The sequence below is a fragment of the Portunus trituberculatus genome, chromosome 36 (genome assembly GCF_017591435.1).
Source record: "Portunus trituberculatus isolate SZX2019 chromosome 36, ASM1759143v1, whole genome shotgun sequence".
Lineage (NCBI taxonomy): Eukaryota > Metazoa > Arthropoda > Malacostraca > Decapoda > Portunidae > Portunus > Portunus trituberculatus.
Window position 1 is genome coordinate 9,875,476 of NC_059290.1, and position 17,970 is coordinate 9,893,445.

At 42.0% G+C, this 17,970-nt stretch overlaps 1 protein-coding gene across 1 annotated transcript in view; it reads left to right on the forward strand.

The window, feature by feature from the left end:
• Positions 1 to 9,759: 9,759 nt before the first annotated feature.
• The window catches only part of LOC123513576 (protein FAN-like), a 20,210-nt gene continuing 11,999 nt past the window's right edge, over positions 9,760 to 17,970 (forward strand). The window contains exons 1-5 of the mRNA XM_045270826.1: positions 9,760 to 9,820; positions 15,743 to 15,954; positions 16,365 to 16,489; positions 16,701 to 16,794; positions 17,618 to 17,731. Coding sequence (XP_045126761.1) covers positions 9,760 to 9,820; positions 15,743 to 15,954; positions 16,365 to 16,489; positions 16,701 to 16,794; positions 17,618 to 17,731 — 606 coding nt within the window. The remainder of the gene's footprint in view (positions 9,821 to 15,742; positions 15,955 to 16,364; positions 16,490 to 16,700; positions 16,795 to 17,617; positions 17,732 to 17,970) is intronic.

A 17,970-nucleotide genomic window follows, 5' to 3' on the forward strand; every position in this document is an offset into this window, starting at 1 on the left:
GAGTAAGTCACAGAAAAAACACATCAGAGTCACAACACCACAGAAACACAAGCAATCACAGAAAAAAAAAGTCACTGGAAAAATGGAACACTGAACATGGGTTATAATGGTCCTGTCACGGTCGCCAATTGTTACGTTCACCGGTTAAACTGGTAAGATTGGCATCGGAGAGCCGGTGAACAATAACAATAAAAAAAACACTGCAGGTTCAACTAGTGAGGAAATGCAAATGGGGGTCACTTTAAAAAGCTTATTTAATAACCCATAATGAAATTGACACATATATAACAAGAAACATGAGACAGATATATAACATGAAACACAGGAAAATGACATACACATATACATATAACACAGTAATAAATACAACAATAAAGAACCCAACTTAATACCTAACAATAATCCTAAACCTATATAGAGGCAATGTGGAAAACACGGACGAGGGGAAGTGATACTTATGCGGTGTCGCAGTGGTGAAATGCTGGGTGATGGTTGATCCCACGGCAGAACCAAGAGGCGTTGTGTTCACTGGTTGAGGCTTGGATCTCAACTCCCAATCCAGAAAACCAAGAGCTGGCTCAACACTTTCGGTTGAGTCGAAAGGGGCCGCGTGAATCCAACTTCGGGACGGTAGCGGGGCTTCATGAAACGGTGACGTGGAAGGTTCACGAGACGGTGGCGTGGAAGGTTCACGAGACGGTGGCGTGGAAGGGGGAGGCGGAGAGGTGGCGAACGAGGTAACAAGCGGAGGAGGTGATGGTAGTAATGCATGTTACGGGCGGGCCGTAACATTTCCTCCCCCCTAAGACCTCCGTAATGGGCTCATGAAGGAGGTGAGACGGGAGATCTTGATAAGGCGTCGGCGATGATGTTGTCCACCCCCCCACCACCAGACACAGCACCTCGCAAAGGAAGAACCTGCAGAAGCTTGAAGCGCACATCGGAGGAGACGATGACGAGGAAGCGATACACGAGCCAGACAGCGGTGATGGTGGTGAGAGAGACCAGCCAGAACCAGATGAAAATGTAGATCTTCTCGTTGATGATGTTAACCGCCAGCACACACATGGTGTCGTGGGTCTCGATGGTTCCCGAAGGGCCGAAATTCCTGAAGGTGCACTTGGTGACTCTGGGGAAGATGCGTGTCATGGGATCGATGCGCTTCTCGGGGTCCATGTCAGGGAAGTTGATGACCTCTGTGCCGTAGGTGAGGAAGGTGCCGCCCAGGAACAGGTCGGTGAAGTAGATGTTGCCCTCCAAGTCCTGAGTTAAGTAATTTATAGCCCTCTGGAAGGTGGCGGGAGCATTAGACAATCCAAAGGGCATCACTGTGTATTGGTATAGTCCGAAGGGAGTGATGAAGGCGGATATTATTTGGGCCTCGTCCGAGAGGGGAATCTGGTAGTAACCTTTAAGCAAGTCTATAGTGGTTACAAATTTGGCTACTCCTATACTATCTATAAGGTCCTCTATCAAAGGCAATGGGTAGGAATCTGGCAATAACTTTTTAAGATTAGACTGTTGTGAAGGTGTTAAGGAAAGAAACACCTCATCAAGGTTGGACATGATTTGGCTGTTTGAGGGGCGTCCTTTAGGTGACAAGAAGAGGAATTCGATGACGGACTCTTCCTCGGGGGGCACAGGACCAGACTCCTTCCCTACCAGACATACAGGTACAGCGCGAGACAAGTCGTCCTCTGGTTCTCTGGAGTGGTAAGGTTTCATTAGATTAATATGAACAAGTTGGGAATCCTTACGACGGTCAGGAGTGTGGACCACATAATTTAATGGACTTAGTTTTTGAGCCACAACATAAAGTCCCATGAACTTACTGTGAAGAGCATTGCCTGGAGTGGGGAGAAAAAGTAAAACCTTGTCTCCTGGTTTGAAACTTCTCATGACAGATTTGGGAAGAGAATTCCGTTGCATTTTAGTTTGAGATTTGAGGAAGTTTGATTTAGCAAAAGATCTGACTTCACTGATTTTATTTTTAAGGTTACTGATGTAGTCAGACACACTGGGGCTTGAAGGAGTATTTTCAGTAAACCATTGATCCTTTAATATTTTGAGAGGCCCCCTGATCTGTCTACCATAGAGTAATTCAAAAGGGGAGTAACCTAAAGAATCTTAAGGAGATTCTCTTAAAGCGAAGAGAAGGAAAGAAATACTTTCATCCCAGTCTCCTTGATGCTCCAAGCAATACTTCTTCATCATGGATTTTAATGTTTGGTGAAACCGCTCCAGACAGCCTTGGGATTGGGGGTGGTAAGCCGAGGAGGTTACATGGTCGATGTTTAGCTCATTCACTATCTGTTGGAAAAAATTGCTAGTGAAATTGCTACCCTTGTCAGACTGAATTTGTTTTGGAATTCCTACCGATGTGAAAAAATGTATTAGATGTTTTACAATGGTCATTGATGTGATGTTCTTAAGAGGGAATGCTTCAGGGTACCTGGTAGTGGGATCCATGAGGGTTAACAAATACTGATTCCCTCGTTTGGTTTTGGGTAAGGGCCCTACGCAGTCTAAAATGATCTTTTCGAAGGGCTCCGTCTGAACTGGAATAGGCGTCAGAGGAGCTGGCACAAGGCGTTCGTTAGACTTACCCACAATTTGACATATATGATATGTTTTTACATAGTGTGACACATCCTTTTTCATTCCTGGCCAAAAAAAATGTTGAAGAGCCTTCTTGTAGGTTTTTTGGATGCCTAGATGACCTGACAATCCATCATGAGCTAGTTCTATAATGGCTGGTCTTACAGACAAGGGGATGACAACTTGATGTGTTTCTGACCAGGTGTCTAGTTGTTTCAGTTCAGGAGGTCTGTAGGCACGCATCAGGACTCCTTCCCGATAATAAAAACAAGGCAATTTAGACATATCCTTTGTCTTACTGGCCACATGTCTGATCTTAGCCAAAGTGAGATCCTGTTCCTGAGCATTAATCAAATTCTCCTTTGAAATGATGTTATTATACAAGTTGTCAGTAGAGGCAATCAATGGTGGAGGAGGTGATGAAAGGGCAGGGGACTTGGACTGAGACCTGGTGACTGCACACACTGGGAAGAAGTGAGGGGATGTTTCGTCCAGGGTCTTAGTGGGACTTTCTGTTAAGGGAGAAAGAAGAACAATTAAGTTTGGAACAGCCAAGTTACCCGCAAGATCATTACACAGTACAAGATGTACCCCCGGTACTGGCAGTTCACCAGGTTTAATGGCTACCTCAACCTCTCCTGAAATGAACGGGCATTGTAAGCTAATATTAGCCAAAGGATAGGAGAGCTGTGATTCGAGACCTGTAAGGATCACCTTCTCCCCAGTGAAAGCCTGTTTGATGTTAGGGATGACATCTTCCCTTAAGATGGATTGGGCAGCACCTGTATCACGCAGAACCTTGATATTTATTGCCTTGTCTTTACCATCAGTCAGGGACACTTTACCTTGATACATGTACGAGTCATAAAGTTCTAGAGGAGAGTTGACAGGGTTAGCTAGGGCCACTGGTTTCTTGTTCTCAAATGTGTTTGATCTAGGGGCCACAAAAGAAAATTGACGTTGAGAACCCTTGCCATTTGGGTGTCTACATTTCTGGATCGTGTGTCCTGGCTTCTTACAGTATGTACACCAGGGGGAATTATATGCATTTGGCGAGAATCCGGTTGGCTTACCACCCGCGCCCCCAAAACCTTCCCCAAAGGAGGACCTAACATTAGACAGTGAACCACGACCTCTACTACCCAGGGATCCCATCAACAAAGCAAACGCATCAGCCACTTTAGCGGCAGACATAAGCTCACTCTCTCCCCCGTTCTTCCACATGCCTCAGAATATTAAAAGGTTACTTGTTCTTCCATTCTTCCAGGACCATTAGATTGAGCAACTCCGAAAAGGTGGTAATGTTAAGGGCGGCTAACCATTTCTTAAATTGTCCTAGTTTCTCACTAGCGAATTCAACATAGGTGTGAGACTCTGGTTTCACATACTTTCGAAACTGCTGTATGTATCCATCAGAAGTGATAGAGTAGGCGTCTAGAATGTTACCTTTGATCTCTTCATATTCTACCTCATCACTAAGGCCGTTGTATATCCTATAAGCTTTTCCTACTAGCTTAGGGACAAGGAGAGACACCCACTGATCCTTGGGCCATTTATTCCTATTAGCAATACTCTCAAAAGCGCGAAATGACCCGTCAACATCAGATTCATCAAAAGGGGGAACTAGCGGAGCAGCTGTAGCAGGATTAAAGCTTGCTAACTGTTTATTTATATCTATTTCTTCCCCTCTAAACTTAGCGTCATTTCGTAGGGCTAACTCCTGAATTTCTAACTCTTTCTCCTGCCTTCTAAGTTGTAACTGAAATTCTCTCTCTTTATCCTTATCTTCTTTTTCTGCCTGTAGTTGCATTTGTCTTTCCCGTAATTCTCTCTTTATCTTTATCTTCTTTTTCTGCCTGTAGTTGCATTTGTTTTTCATGCATTCGGTATTCTAGTTTAAGCTTCTCAATTTCCCATTGACTTATCCTACTCTTATCCTGTTCTTCCTGGGGACTGTGTATTATAGTCCTCGTAGAGGCTGACATGGGAGTTAACTCTTCTATGGCATTTCCTAGCAACTGACCTTCTTGCACTAGATGTTCAACAACTACATTCTTAATGACCTCTTTAGTCATCTGAGATGTGATGGGAACATCAAAATGTTTAGCGATGGTCTTCCATTGGTCCTTCTTTATATTAGCATCTTTAAGTTGTTCCAGAGAAGGGTCGGCACAAAAATCTTCAACGTTAAACTGAGCGGAAGCCATATTAAATAGATGTTAAACCACAAAAAAAAAAATGATAAGCGAATTACTTAAGTGAGGAACTTGGCAGAGTGATAATAAAGGCAACCTTGGAAATTACCTAGATTATACTTAAGTAAACACTTATGAGTACAATCACTAATGAGGGGTAAACTAGAGAGTTACGGCATTAAGAGGGATCCGGATTACTCTAGTTACGAGACTTGAGAGTGAGGAGCGAATTGTACTGAGACTTGTTATTGATAAGGAGGCGGATTAATCTGAGAGACTAGTTAAAATGGCCGATTCTAACTAGCGAGAAAATGATCCGCGAAGTGAGGGCATTGAGGGTTCGCATGAACATATGATGATCCCAACACTTGGATAACACTTATTACACACCTGCCTATGTGCAAAACTAGAGATAAGTGCTATCGGTGAACACGCCTTTCTACCTGGTTTCCTGCTCTACCACTGCTATGCGATACCAATGAAAGTCACGAAGCACGTTTAATCCAAAAGGAGCCACTTGAACGCACAAAGGTAAATTTAAACCACACGCAGAGTAAGTCACAGAAAAAAAACACATCAGAGTCACAACACCACAGAAACACAAGCAATCACAGAAAAAAAAGTCACTGGAAAAATGGAACACTGAACATGGGTTATAATGGTCCTGTCACGGTCGCCAATTGTTACGTTCACCGGTTAAACTGGTAAGATTGGCATCGGAGAGCCGGTGAACAATAACAATAAAAAAAAACACTGCAGGTTCAACTAGTGAGGAAATGCAAATGGGGGTCACTTTAAAAAGCTTATTTAATAACCCATAATGAAATTGACACATATATAACAAGAAACATGAGACAGATATATAACTGTGTGTGTGTGTGTTTGTGTATTTACCTTCATAATTTCTTTGTCCATGTAGTGAAATGCTCTTCCAATATTCCTTAGCAAATTATATATTTCTCTAAAAATTCTATCAATATGGCTTACTGGTTGATTGTTTTCTTCCATCGTCACTCCTAAGTCCTCTTCCTTTTTAACTTTCTCCAGTTCTACTCCATCTCCCATCTTATAGATTCCCACAGGTCGTCTTTCACTCTTTCCCATTTCCATGACATGGCTTTTCACATTGAATTCCATTTCCCACTTTTTACTCCATTCCCAGATCTTATTTAGGTCTTCGTGCAGATTTCACAATCCTCTTTTCGCTTTATAACTCCGCAGTTTCGTATCATCTGCAAACAGATTTATGTAGCTGTTCACTCCTTCTGGCATGTCGTTAATATGAATGTGTGTTTATGTGTTTGTGTATTTACCTAGTTGTAGTTTTACAGGGCCTGGGCTTTACGCTAGTGTGGCCCCGTCTCGACATCTACACTTATCCAATTTTTCTTTCAAACTATGCACACTCGTTGCTGACACCACTTCTTCACCCAAACTGTTCCACGTCTCAACACATCTTTGCAGGAAACTATATTTTTTTTAACATCTCTCGGACATCTTCCCTTCCTCAGCCATTTACTATGCGATCTTGTTGTTTGAATGTCATATTCTTCTCTCAGTCGAACCTAACCTCGTAATTTTATTTATTTATTTATTTTTAACTAACCTAATAAAACCTAACCAAATATTTGCAGGTCCGCAGAAAACGACACGCCGATTTATTTGAAGTCACCACACCCATTTTGTCCACCGCCATCACCAGCACCAGGTCTTCCTTGTCTATTTTTTTAGTGCCATTGACTATCTTGTACATTGTTATTAGGTCCCCTCATTCTCTTCTATCTTGTAAGATTGGCAGTCACATTTCCTTCAGCCATTCTTTGTATATTAGGTCCTTTAGTTCTGGCACCATCTTTTTCAGCAATCTTCTGTATCTGTTCTAATCTTCTTATATCCTTTTCAGAACTCGTGGAGACCACACCACAGCTGCATATTCCAGCCTTGGGCGTATCATGCTTGTGATGATTTTTTTCATCATATCTTTGTCCATGAATTGAAATGTCATTTTTATATTTGTCAACATTTTACATGATAATCCAAATATCTTGCTTATGTGTTTTTTGGGTTCAGATTTTCCTGTATAATCACTCCCAGATCTTTTTCCTCTTTAGTCTTCATTATTTGTTCCTTATCCATCAGGTAGTTCCATACTGGTCTTCTCCTACTCTTTCTTAGTTCCATTACGTGACATTTCTTGGCATTAAACTCCAATTTCCACATCCTGCTCCATTCATAGATCTTGTTTATATCTTCCTGTTGTAACAGCAAAACGTCCTCCCTGGTTTTGATAACTCTTAGCAGCTTTGCATCATCAGCAAATAGATTAATATAACTGTTTACCCCATTGTGAATGTCGTTTACATAAATCTGGAACATAATGGGGGCTAACACTGACCCTTGTTGCATTCTGCTGGTTACTTAACCCCAGGTTGAGTATGTATCTCTGATCACAGTTCTCATTTCCCTGTCCTTCAAATAATCCCTTATCCATTCTGGTAAGGTTCCTTGCAATCCTCCTATGTTCTCTAGTTTCTAAAGTAATCTTTCATGAGGGACTTTATCAAAAGCTTTTTTCATGTCCAGGTATACTGTGTCCACCATCTGTCTCTGCTTTCCAGTCCTTCTGTAACTCTCGAGTAGAAGCTTAATAAGTTTGATACACATGACCGTCCTGTCTTGAACCCAAATTGTCTGTTCTATATGACTTTTTCTTCTTCCAGATGTTTAACCCATTTTCTTTGATAATTATTTGACACAACTTCCCCAAAATGCTTGTAAGTGACGCTGGTCTGTAGTTTAGTGGTTTAGTTGCCTTTTGTCCTTTAAATATCGGTATTACCTTGGCTGTCTTCCATTCTAGTGGAACTTTCACTTCATTTAGTGAACTTGTAATTATTTCCCAAATTGGTGTGTCTAAGTCCTGCTGTAGAGTTCCACCATCATCGTGCGAGCCAACTTTCTTCAAAAGTTTTGTGTCGTCTGCAAAGAAACTCGTGAAGCTTTAATTTGTGTATGGGTGACTTTTGACGTGCTGGAACGCATTCCTTACTATTACATGTTGTAATGGGTTCGGTATACGGTAATTTTGATTTACGCTAAGGTTTTCAGGAACGCACGTGTACCGTATAACAAGGACTTACTGTATATTGTTATGATATTGTATTTTTGATTGATTGATTTCAGCTTCAATATGGCCTGTGAAGGAAAAGGTATGTAATCTATTTTCTGTATAGCATGTTTATTGTTAAGTCCTCGTTTGTTAGTGTGTCGTGCATGAATACCTTTTTTCGACCTAACAATTAGTCGTATGTTGTATCTATGGTGGTGTTTGCTTGATTTAGGTTGAACCAATACTAAAGTGTGCTTATTGTGTTGTACAGTTTTGTGCATGAGAAGTGAATGTTATTACCTTGAGTGTTACGTTCACAGGTTAAACTGGTAAGATTGGCATCGGAGAACCGGTGAACAATAACAATAAAAAAAAACACTGCAGGTTCAACTGGTGAGGAAATGCAAAAGGGGGTCACTTTAAAAAGCTACTTTAATAACCCAAAATGAAATTGACACATATATAACAAGAAACATGAAACACAGATATATAACATGAAACACAGGAAAATGACATACACATATAACACAGTAATAAATACAACAATAAAGAACCCAACTTAATACCTAACAATAATCCTAATCCTATATAGAGGCAATGTGGAAAACACGGACGAGGGGAAGTGATACTTATGCGGTGTCGCAGTGGTGAAATGCTGGGTGATGGTTGATCCCACGGTAGACCCAAGAGGCGTTGTGTTCACTGGTTGAGGCTTGGATCTCCACTTCCAATCCAGAAAGCCAAGAGCTGGCTCAACACTTTCGGTTGAGTCGAAAGGGGCCGCGTGAATCCAACTTCGGGACAGTAGCGGGGCTTCATGAAACGGTGACGTGGAAGGTTCACGAGACGGTGGCGTGGAAGGTTCACGAGACGGTGACGTGGAAGGGGAGGCGGAGAGGTGGCGAACGAGGTAACAAGCGGAGGAGGTGATGGTAGTAATGCATGTTACGGGCGGGCCGTAACATGAAGGTGTTAAGGAAGGAAACACCTCATCCAGGTTGGACATGATTTATTGTTTGAGGGCGTCCTTTAGTGACGAGAAGAGAGGAATTCGATAAATCGGACTCTTCCTTGGGGGCACAGGGACCAGACTCCTTCCTACTCAGACATACAGGTACAGCGCGAGACAAGTCAACCTTCAAGGTCTCTGGAGTGGTGGGTGTTTCATTAGATTAATATGAACTTGAATGCTGGGGAATCCTTTATGACGGTTTGGTAAGAGGTGACTACATAATTTAATTGGACTTTAGTTTTTGAGCCACAAATATAAGGTCCCATGAACTTATTCGTGAAGAGTATTGCTGAGTGGGGAGAAAGTAAACCTTGTCTCCTGGTTTGAAACTTCTATGACAGATTGGAAGAGAATTCTGTTGCATTTTAGTTTTGAGATTTGAGGGAAGTTTGATTTAGCAAAAGATCTGACTTCACTGATTTTATTCTATATTACTGACGTAGAGACACTCGCTAGCTTGAAGGAGTATTTTGAGTAAACCATTGATCCTTTAATATTTTGAGAGGCCCCTGATCTGTCTACCATAGAGTAATTCAAAGGATGTAACCTAAAGAATCTTGAGAGATTCTCTTAAAGCGAAGAGAAGGAAAGAAATATATCCCAGTCTCTGATGCTCCAAGCAATACTTTCATCATGATTTTAATGTTAGTGAAACTGCTCCAGACAGCCTTGGGATTGGGGTGTGTTTTGGAGGAGGTAACATGGTCAGATGTTTAGCTCATTCACTATCTGTTGGAAAAAATGGCAGTGAAATGCAATTGTCAGACTGAATTTGTTTTAACCCTACCGAGTGAGAATGTATTAGATGTTTTACAATGGTCTTGATGTGATGTTCTTAAGAGGGAATGCTTCAGGCACCTGGTGTGATCCATGAGGTTAACAACACTGATTCCTGTTGGTTTTTGGGTAAGGCCCGCCGCAGTCTATATGATTCGAAGGGCTCCGTCTGAACTGAATAGGTGCCAGAGGAGCGGGCGTTCGTTAGGCTTACCCACAACTTGACATATGTGACATGTTTTTACATAGTGTGACACATCCTTTTTCATTCCTGGCCAAAAAAATGTTGAAGAGCCTTCTTGTAGGTTTTTTGGATGCCTAGATGACCTGACAATCCATCATGAGCTAGTTCTATAATGGCTGGTCTTACAGACAAGGGATGACAACTTGATGTGTTTCTGACCAGGTGTCTAGTTGTTTCAGTTCAGGAGGTAAGCACGCATCAGGACTCCTTCCTGATAATAAAAACAAGGCAATTTAGACATATCCTTTGTCTCACTGGCAACATGCCTGATCTTAGCCAAAGTGAGATCCTGTTCCTGAGCATTAATCAAATTCTCCTTTGAAATGATGACAAGTTGTCAGTAGAGGCAATCATTGGTGGAGGAGGTGATGAAAAGGCAGGGACTTGGACTGAGACCTGGTGACTAACACACTGGGAAGAAGTGAGGGATGTTTCGTCCAGGGTCTTAGTGGGACTTTCTGTTAAGGGAGAATCAAGAACAATTAAGTTTGGAACAGCCAAGTTACCCGCAAGATCATTACAGTACAAGATGTACCCCCGGTACTGGCAGTTCACCAGGTTTAATGGCTACCTCAACCTCTCCTGAAATGAACGGGCACTGTAAGCTAATATTAGCCAAAGGATAGGAGAGCTGTGATTCGAGACCAAGGATCACCTTTCCCCAGTGAAAACCTGTTTGATGTTAGGGATGACATCTTCCCTTAAGATGGATTGGGCAGCACCTGTATCACGCAGAACCTTGATATTTATTTCCTTGTCTTTACCATCAGTCAAGGACACTTTACCTTGATACATGTATGAGTCATAAGTTCTAGAGGAGAGTTGACAGGGTTAGCTAGGGCCACTGGTTTCTTGTTCTCAAATGTGTAGGTCTAGGGACGCAAAAGAAAATTGACGTTGAGAACCCTTGCAATTTGGGTGTCTACATTTCTGGATCGTGTGACCTGGCTTCTTACAGTATGTACACCAGGGGGAATTATATGCATTTGGCGAGAATCCGGTTGGCTTACCACCCGCGCTCCCAAAACCTTCCCCAAAGGAGGACCTAACATTAGACAGTGAACCACGACCTCTACTACCCAGGGATCCCATCAACAAAGCAAACGCATCAGCCACTTTAGCGGCAGACATAAGCCCACTCTCTCCGTTCTTCCACATGCCTCAGAATATTAAATGGTAACTTGTTCTTCCATTCTTCCAGGACCATTAGATTGAGCAACTCCGAAAAGGTGGTAATGTTAAGAGCGGCTAACCATTTCTTAAATTGTCTTAGTTTCTCACTTGCAAATTCAACATAGGTGTGAGACTCTGGTTTCACATACTTGAAACTGCTGTCTGTATCCATCAGAAGTGATAGAGTAGGCGTCTAGAATGTTACCTTTGATCTCTTCATATTCTACCTCATCACTAAGGCCGTTGTATACCCTATAAGCTTTTCCTACTAGCTTAGGGACAAGGAGAAGACACCCACCGATCCTGGGCTATTTATTCCATGAGCAATGCTCTCAAAAGCGCGAAATGACCCGTCAACATCAGATTCTGCAAAATGGAATCACAGTGGTACAGCTGTCAGGATTAAAGCTTACAACTGTTTCTTTATATCTATTTTCTTCCCCAAACAGAACGTCATTTCAGGCTAACTCCAGAATTCTTAACTCTTTCTCCTGCCTTCTGTTGTAACTGAAATTCTCTTTTATCTTTTATCTTCTTTTTCTGCCTGTAGATTGCATTTTTTTTTCTTCCTTTATCTTTATCTGTAGTTGCATTTGTTTTCATGCATCCGGTATTCTAGTTTAAGCCTCAATTTCTCATTGACTTATCCTACTCTTATCCTGTTCTTCCTGGGGACTGTGTATTATAGTCCCTGTAGAGGCTGACATGGGAGTTAACTCTTCTATGGCATTTCCTAGCAACTGACCTTTTCTTGCACCAGATGTTCAACAACTACATTCTTAATGACCTCTTTAGTCATCTGAGACGATATGGGAACATCAAAATGTTTAGCGATGGTCTTCTTCCATTGGTCCTTCTGATATTAGCATCTATTTGTTGTTCCAGAGAAGGGTCGGCAACAGAAATCTTCAACGTTAAACTGAGCGGAAGCTATATTAAATAGATGTTAAAACCACAACAAAAAAATGATAAGCGAATTACTTATGTGAGGAAACTTGGCAGAGTGATAATAAAGGCAACCTTGAAATTACCTAGATTATACTTAAGCAAACACTTATGAGTACAATCACTAATGAGGTGTAAACTAGAGAGTTACGGCATTAAGAGGGATCCGGATTACTCTAGTTATGAGACTTGAGGAGTGAGGAGCGAATTGTACCGAGACTTGTTATTGATAAGGAGGTGGATTAGTCTGAGAGACTAGTTAAAATGGCTGATTCTAACTAGCGAGAAAATGATCCGCGAAGTGAGGGGCATTGATGGTCTGCATGAACATATGATGATCCCAACACTTGAAGTGTTAACACTTTATTTATTGTGTTTTTTGAAATATTTTCATTATTCCTCATTCCGGTAATATTTTTATATTTTAGGAGTTAGTTTTGATTGGTAACAAGTCAGAATTTCTATATTAGCGGTGTCCAGCTGCCTTTTTGGGAATCCTCATTTTCAAAATGGTTTGCATAACGTATATAAGTGACATCATCAAGGGGGGCGGCCCCCAGCTGGACTCAGACCCACATCCCGTTCCTGGCCGGAGGAGGATGTGTGTGTGTGTGTGATTGTGTGTGTGTGTGTGTGTGTGTGTGTGTGTGTGTGTGTGTGTGTGTGTGTGTGTGTGTGTGTGTGTGTGTGTGTGTGTGTGTGTGTGTGTGTGTGTGTGTGTGCGTCTTCCGTTATAAAGGGGAGCCCACCACCAGACCCAACCAATACTCGCTCCCAGCCGAAGGGTGGGTTTGTGGTAGGTGGGTGGTTGTGGTTCTAGTTGTGTGTGTGTGTGTGTGTGTGTGTGTGTGTGTGTGTGTGTGTGTGTGTGTGTGTGTGTGTGTGTGTGTGTGTGTGTGTGTGTGTGTGTGTGTGTGTCCGTGTGTCCGTTATCAAGGGGGAGCCCGCCCACCTGACTCAACCAAACACTCGCTCCCAGCCGAAGGGTGGGTTTGTGGTAGGTGGGTGGGTGGGTGGTTGTGGTTGTGTGTGTGTGTGTGTGTGTGTGTGTGTGTGTGCGCGTGGGTGTTGTGTGTGTGTGTGTGTGTGTTTGTGTGAGTGTGTGTGCGCGTGCGTTTGTGTGTGTGTGTGTGTCTTCGTTATCAAAGGGGAGCCCACCACCTGACCCAACCAACACTCGCTCCCAACCGAAGGATGGGTTAGGGTGGTGGTTGTGGTGTGTGTGTGTGTGTGTGTGTGTGTGTGTGTGTGTGTGTGTGTGTGTGTGTGTGTGTGTGTGTGTGTGTGTGTGTGTGTGTGTAATAATAATAACAGTAATAAAGGGTTTATTGAGACAAGCAGCTCTGTAGCTGAAAATATAAAGTGGAAATGGCTGGACGTTTTGACAGCGTTATAAGTGGAAATGTTTGTATACATTTTATATACTTAATTCAGACAGTTTTTTAAAACTAGTTAAGCAGGAGATGTTTTGATGGTTTGGATACTAATTAAAGTATCTATCAAGTCATAAAAAAGTAAGCTCCCTCCCTATCGCCCAATTCGTCGATATTTTGCCTAATATCTAGTGATTTCTACTTGTTTTCCTGTGTTTCTTGGCTCAGGTGTGTAGATATTAGTAGCAGAAGGAAGAAGGAAAGAGAGATAAAGGAGGGTGAGGAGGAAGGAATGAGAAAGGGAGGAATAAGTGGAGGAGCAGGCAAGCCACAATAGGTACTCTCCCTCCACTTCCTCAATATTTTGCCTAATATCTCGTGTTTTCTAAGTGTTTTGATGTGTTTCTAGGCTCAGGCGTGTAGATGGGAGCAGGAGAAGAAAGAACAAAGGAAGAGGACGAAGAAGAAAGGAAAATGGAAGTGGAAGAAGAGGAGGAGCCAAGCCACAATATTTAGGTAAGTCCCCTTTTTAATGTTACTGTTCTTTATAACGCATTTTTGTGTTTTTGGGTTATATCTAAAGTATTTTGAGTGTGTTTGGTAGTGTTGCAGGGTGTTTTGGGTGTATTTTGTGTGTTTTCAGTGTGTGTTAGATGTTTTTAAGTATATTTTACTTAACTTGAGTGTGGTGTAGAGGGGTGTTTGAATATATGGGTGTGTTCTGAGTGCGGTTAGGGGAATTTTGAGTTGTTGTATGGTGTATTGAGTGTGTTTTAGTTTAGTTTTAAGGGTTTTAAGTGGTCTGTGCATGATATCTATCTTTGATAAGGTTGATATCAATGTAATCTGTCAATACATCCATCAAACCTCCCTTAAAAACCCGTGTGATTCTGATTTGTAAAGCGCTGAGGGCACATATTTTTGAGGGTTGGTTTTTGCGAGTGATTGAAATAGTAGTGTTGAAACAAGTGTCTTTTAGAAATACAACTTAGTCGACCACTGTTTTTCAAAGTCCACAGTTAGGAGGAAGTTTGTTCTTAAGAGTGTTTCTGTTTCTGCTTTTGATTTGCTAGATATCATGTTAATCTGTCAATAGATCATCAAACATCCCTGCAAAACTGGAGGGGTTTGGGTGTGTTTTTTTTGGTTTTTTGGGGTGTTTGGGGTGAAAGGGTGTTTTTTGGGGTTTGGGTGTGTTTTTGTGGTGTTTGAGTGTTTTGGGGTTTTGGGGATATTTGGGTGTGTGTTTGGGGTATTTAGGTATGTTTTTTGGGGGGTTTTGAGTGTGTTTTGGGTGTGTTTAAGATGTGTTTGGGTGATGTTTGGATGTGTGTCTCATCTGCATGTTGAAACACTAGCAGGTGGTGTAACTTCATTTATTTATTTATTTTTTTTTTCTTTCTTTCTTTTCAACAACCTCGGCCTTTTTCCCAACCTAACCTAATCTCCCTCTCTCTCCCTGGCAGGTCCAAACACTCTGCACCAAACTATATATATATATATATATATATATATATATATATATATATATATATATATATATATATATATATATATATATATATATATATATATATTTTTTTTTTTTTTTTTTTTTTTTTTTATGTATATTTATTTTTTTCCTCTTTTTTTCAATAATTCCCAGCCCATCCCAGCCTAACCTAGTGCAACAACCCCAGTACTATTCCCTCCCTTTCTTTTGCAGTTCCATTCATGTTTTTTTAATGTTTTTCCTAATATTTTTTCCTGTTTTCTCTTACATTTTCAACAATTTAAGGGCATGCTGTGATCCAGATTTGAAAAATTTATTTAAAAACAAAGTTATAAAATTTATGACTTGAAATTTTGAGGATATTGTAAGCTATAGGTTGTCTTTGAAGTATTTACCTTGTTGTATTGATATGATAATCCAAATATCTTACTTATGGGTTTTAGGGTTCAGATTTTACTGCTACCACTGCACCACTACCACCACCAATACTACTACCAAAACTACTGCCACCACCACCACCACCACAGCCTACTAAACTACTACTACTACTACTACTACTACTACTACTACTACTACTACTGCTACCACTACTACTACTACTACTACTACTACTACTACTACTACTACTACTACTACTACTACTGTACTACCACTCAAATTTCTCACATATGAAAATCTCTCTCTCTCTCTCTCTCTCTCTCTCTCTCTCTCTCTCTCTCTCTCTCTCTCTCTCTCTCTCTCTCTCTCTCTCAGTAAACTAACCAACACAAACTAACCTAACTGTCACACCCCATTCTCTCTCTCTCTCTCTCTCTCTCTCTCTCTCTCTCTCTCTCTCTCTCTCTCTCTCTCTCTCTCTCTCTCTCTCTCTCTAACTCTCCCTTATACTCCCAGCTTCTCCCTGTTGCTGTTGGAGGCTGGCGAGATCTATTTTGAGGACTATGCTGCCATTTACCTGCTGCCCAGAGAACCCCCAGCCGCCCAAGACACCTGGGAGGCTAAGTTTGAGAGTGGCACCATCAGGGGGAGGCTTAAGGTGAGAGAGAGAGAGAGAGAGTGAGTGCTGGGCTAGATGTGCATTTCCTTTAGAATGTTGTTGGACAAGCAGGGATAGTGAATAGTGATAATGAGAGAGAGAGAGAGAGGTGTAACTGTTAGGTTAATTTTGGAAGAGTGAATGTGTTGGTTGGTTTACTGAGAGAGAGAGAAATAGTGTGAATTAATGTGTTTTTTATACATATAGATTAGTCGATAAATTAATAGATACACGCACACACACAGTCTAAGAGGTGACCTGGCATGACCTGGCTTTTTTCTTATGTAGGAACCGGAAAACTGGCTAAGGGGGGAAAAAAAAAATGGCCCACTTTGTTGCCAGTTCCCTCACAGTTTGGAAAGGGTTATCCAAAGAGAGGGATAAAATTAGATGTCTTGGTGTGCCCTCAGGTGTGTTCCAAGTCGCTGGTGTTTGACCCGAGGGACTCCAGGGCGCCCATCATCAAGTTCCCTTACCGCGGGATTGAGGTCGTCGAGGAAACTATCTCCTCACACACCAATGACCTCATGTTTAAGTATGTTTGTTTGTCTGTTTGTTTATGCTTGTTTAGTTGTTGTATGGTATTGGTTAAGGAAAATAGTGTGTGTGTGTGTGTGTGTTTTATTTTTGTTTTTTGTTTTATTTATTTTCAACAAGTTATTAATATATTTCTGTTTGTGAGTGTGTGTGTCTGTTGTTGTTGTTTTTGTTGTTGTTTTAAAGTGTTGTGTTTGTTGTTATTGCAGTGGGGAGGAGGTGGTGAGGGTGGTGGAGGCGCGGTCTAATCTCACAGTGGAAATGTTGGAGCGAGGAGTGTTGCAGCCGTACAGTTTCTGCCGGGTGAGTGTGTGTGTGTGTAATTCACCTCGGTCGCCTGTTGGTCACCCAGCCAGTCTTCCCCATTATGGAGCGAGCTCAGAGCTCATAGACCGATCTTTGGGTAGGACTGAGACCACAACACACTCCACACTCCGGAAAGCGAGGCCACAACCCCTCGAGTTACATCCCGTACCAATTACTGCTAGGTGAACAGGGGTCAAACATTAAGAGGCTTGCCCATTTGCCTCGCCGCTTCCCGGGACTCGAACCCGCCCCTCTCAATTGTGAGTTGAGCGTGCTAACCACTACACTACGCAGTGTGTGTGTGTGTGTGTGTGTGTGTGTGTGTGTGTGTGTGTGTGTGTGTGTGTCTCTTAATCACTCACACACAGACAGTAAGTCACTCAGTTCCTCAGTAAGTTGGTTAATCATTCTGTCACTTGCAAACAAAAACATTGTCACTCACTCACACATCACACACACTGTCACACTCACTCACTCACACATACATACACACATTGTCACTCACTCACTTACACATCACACTTTATCACACTCACTCACTCACTCACATATCACACTTTGTCACTCACTCACTCACTCAAGAAGAACAAAAACACCACTACCAATTTGTCTGTCTGTCTGTCTATCTGAGGATCAAATTGCCTTGCCATGCCTCTAACATCTCTACCATGCCCCTAACACCTCTACCATGCCCCTTACACCCCTACCATGCCCCTAACACCCCTACCATGCCCCTAACACCCCTACCATGCTCATAACACTCCTGTCATGCCCCTAACATCCGTGCTATGCTCATAACACCCTTTTTTCTATCCTACAGGAGGGTCGAACTCATCAATTCCAGCTGATCTATGTGGAGGCTAGTGCTGTGTTGCCCCAAGTGTCACAGCTCCACCGGGCCTCCACTCTGCCACCCAATGATCAGAACACTATGGTAAGGGACGGTGGTGTTAGGAAGGGAGTGTGTTTTGAAGTGTTCTGTGGAGTCTTCAAGGGTGTTTTTGTGGTGTTTGTTGAGTTATGAGGGTTTTGAAGGGTTAGGAATAGACAGTTAGGAATGGAGTGTGTGAGTTATGAGGGTTTTGAAAGGTTAGGAATGGCGAGTTATGAAGGGAGTGTGTCTTTTGAAGTGTTCTGTGGGGTTTTCAAGGATGTTTTTGTTATGAAGGTTTT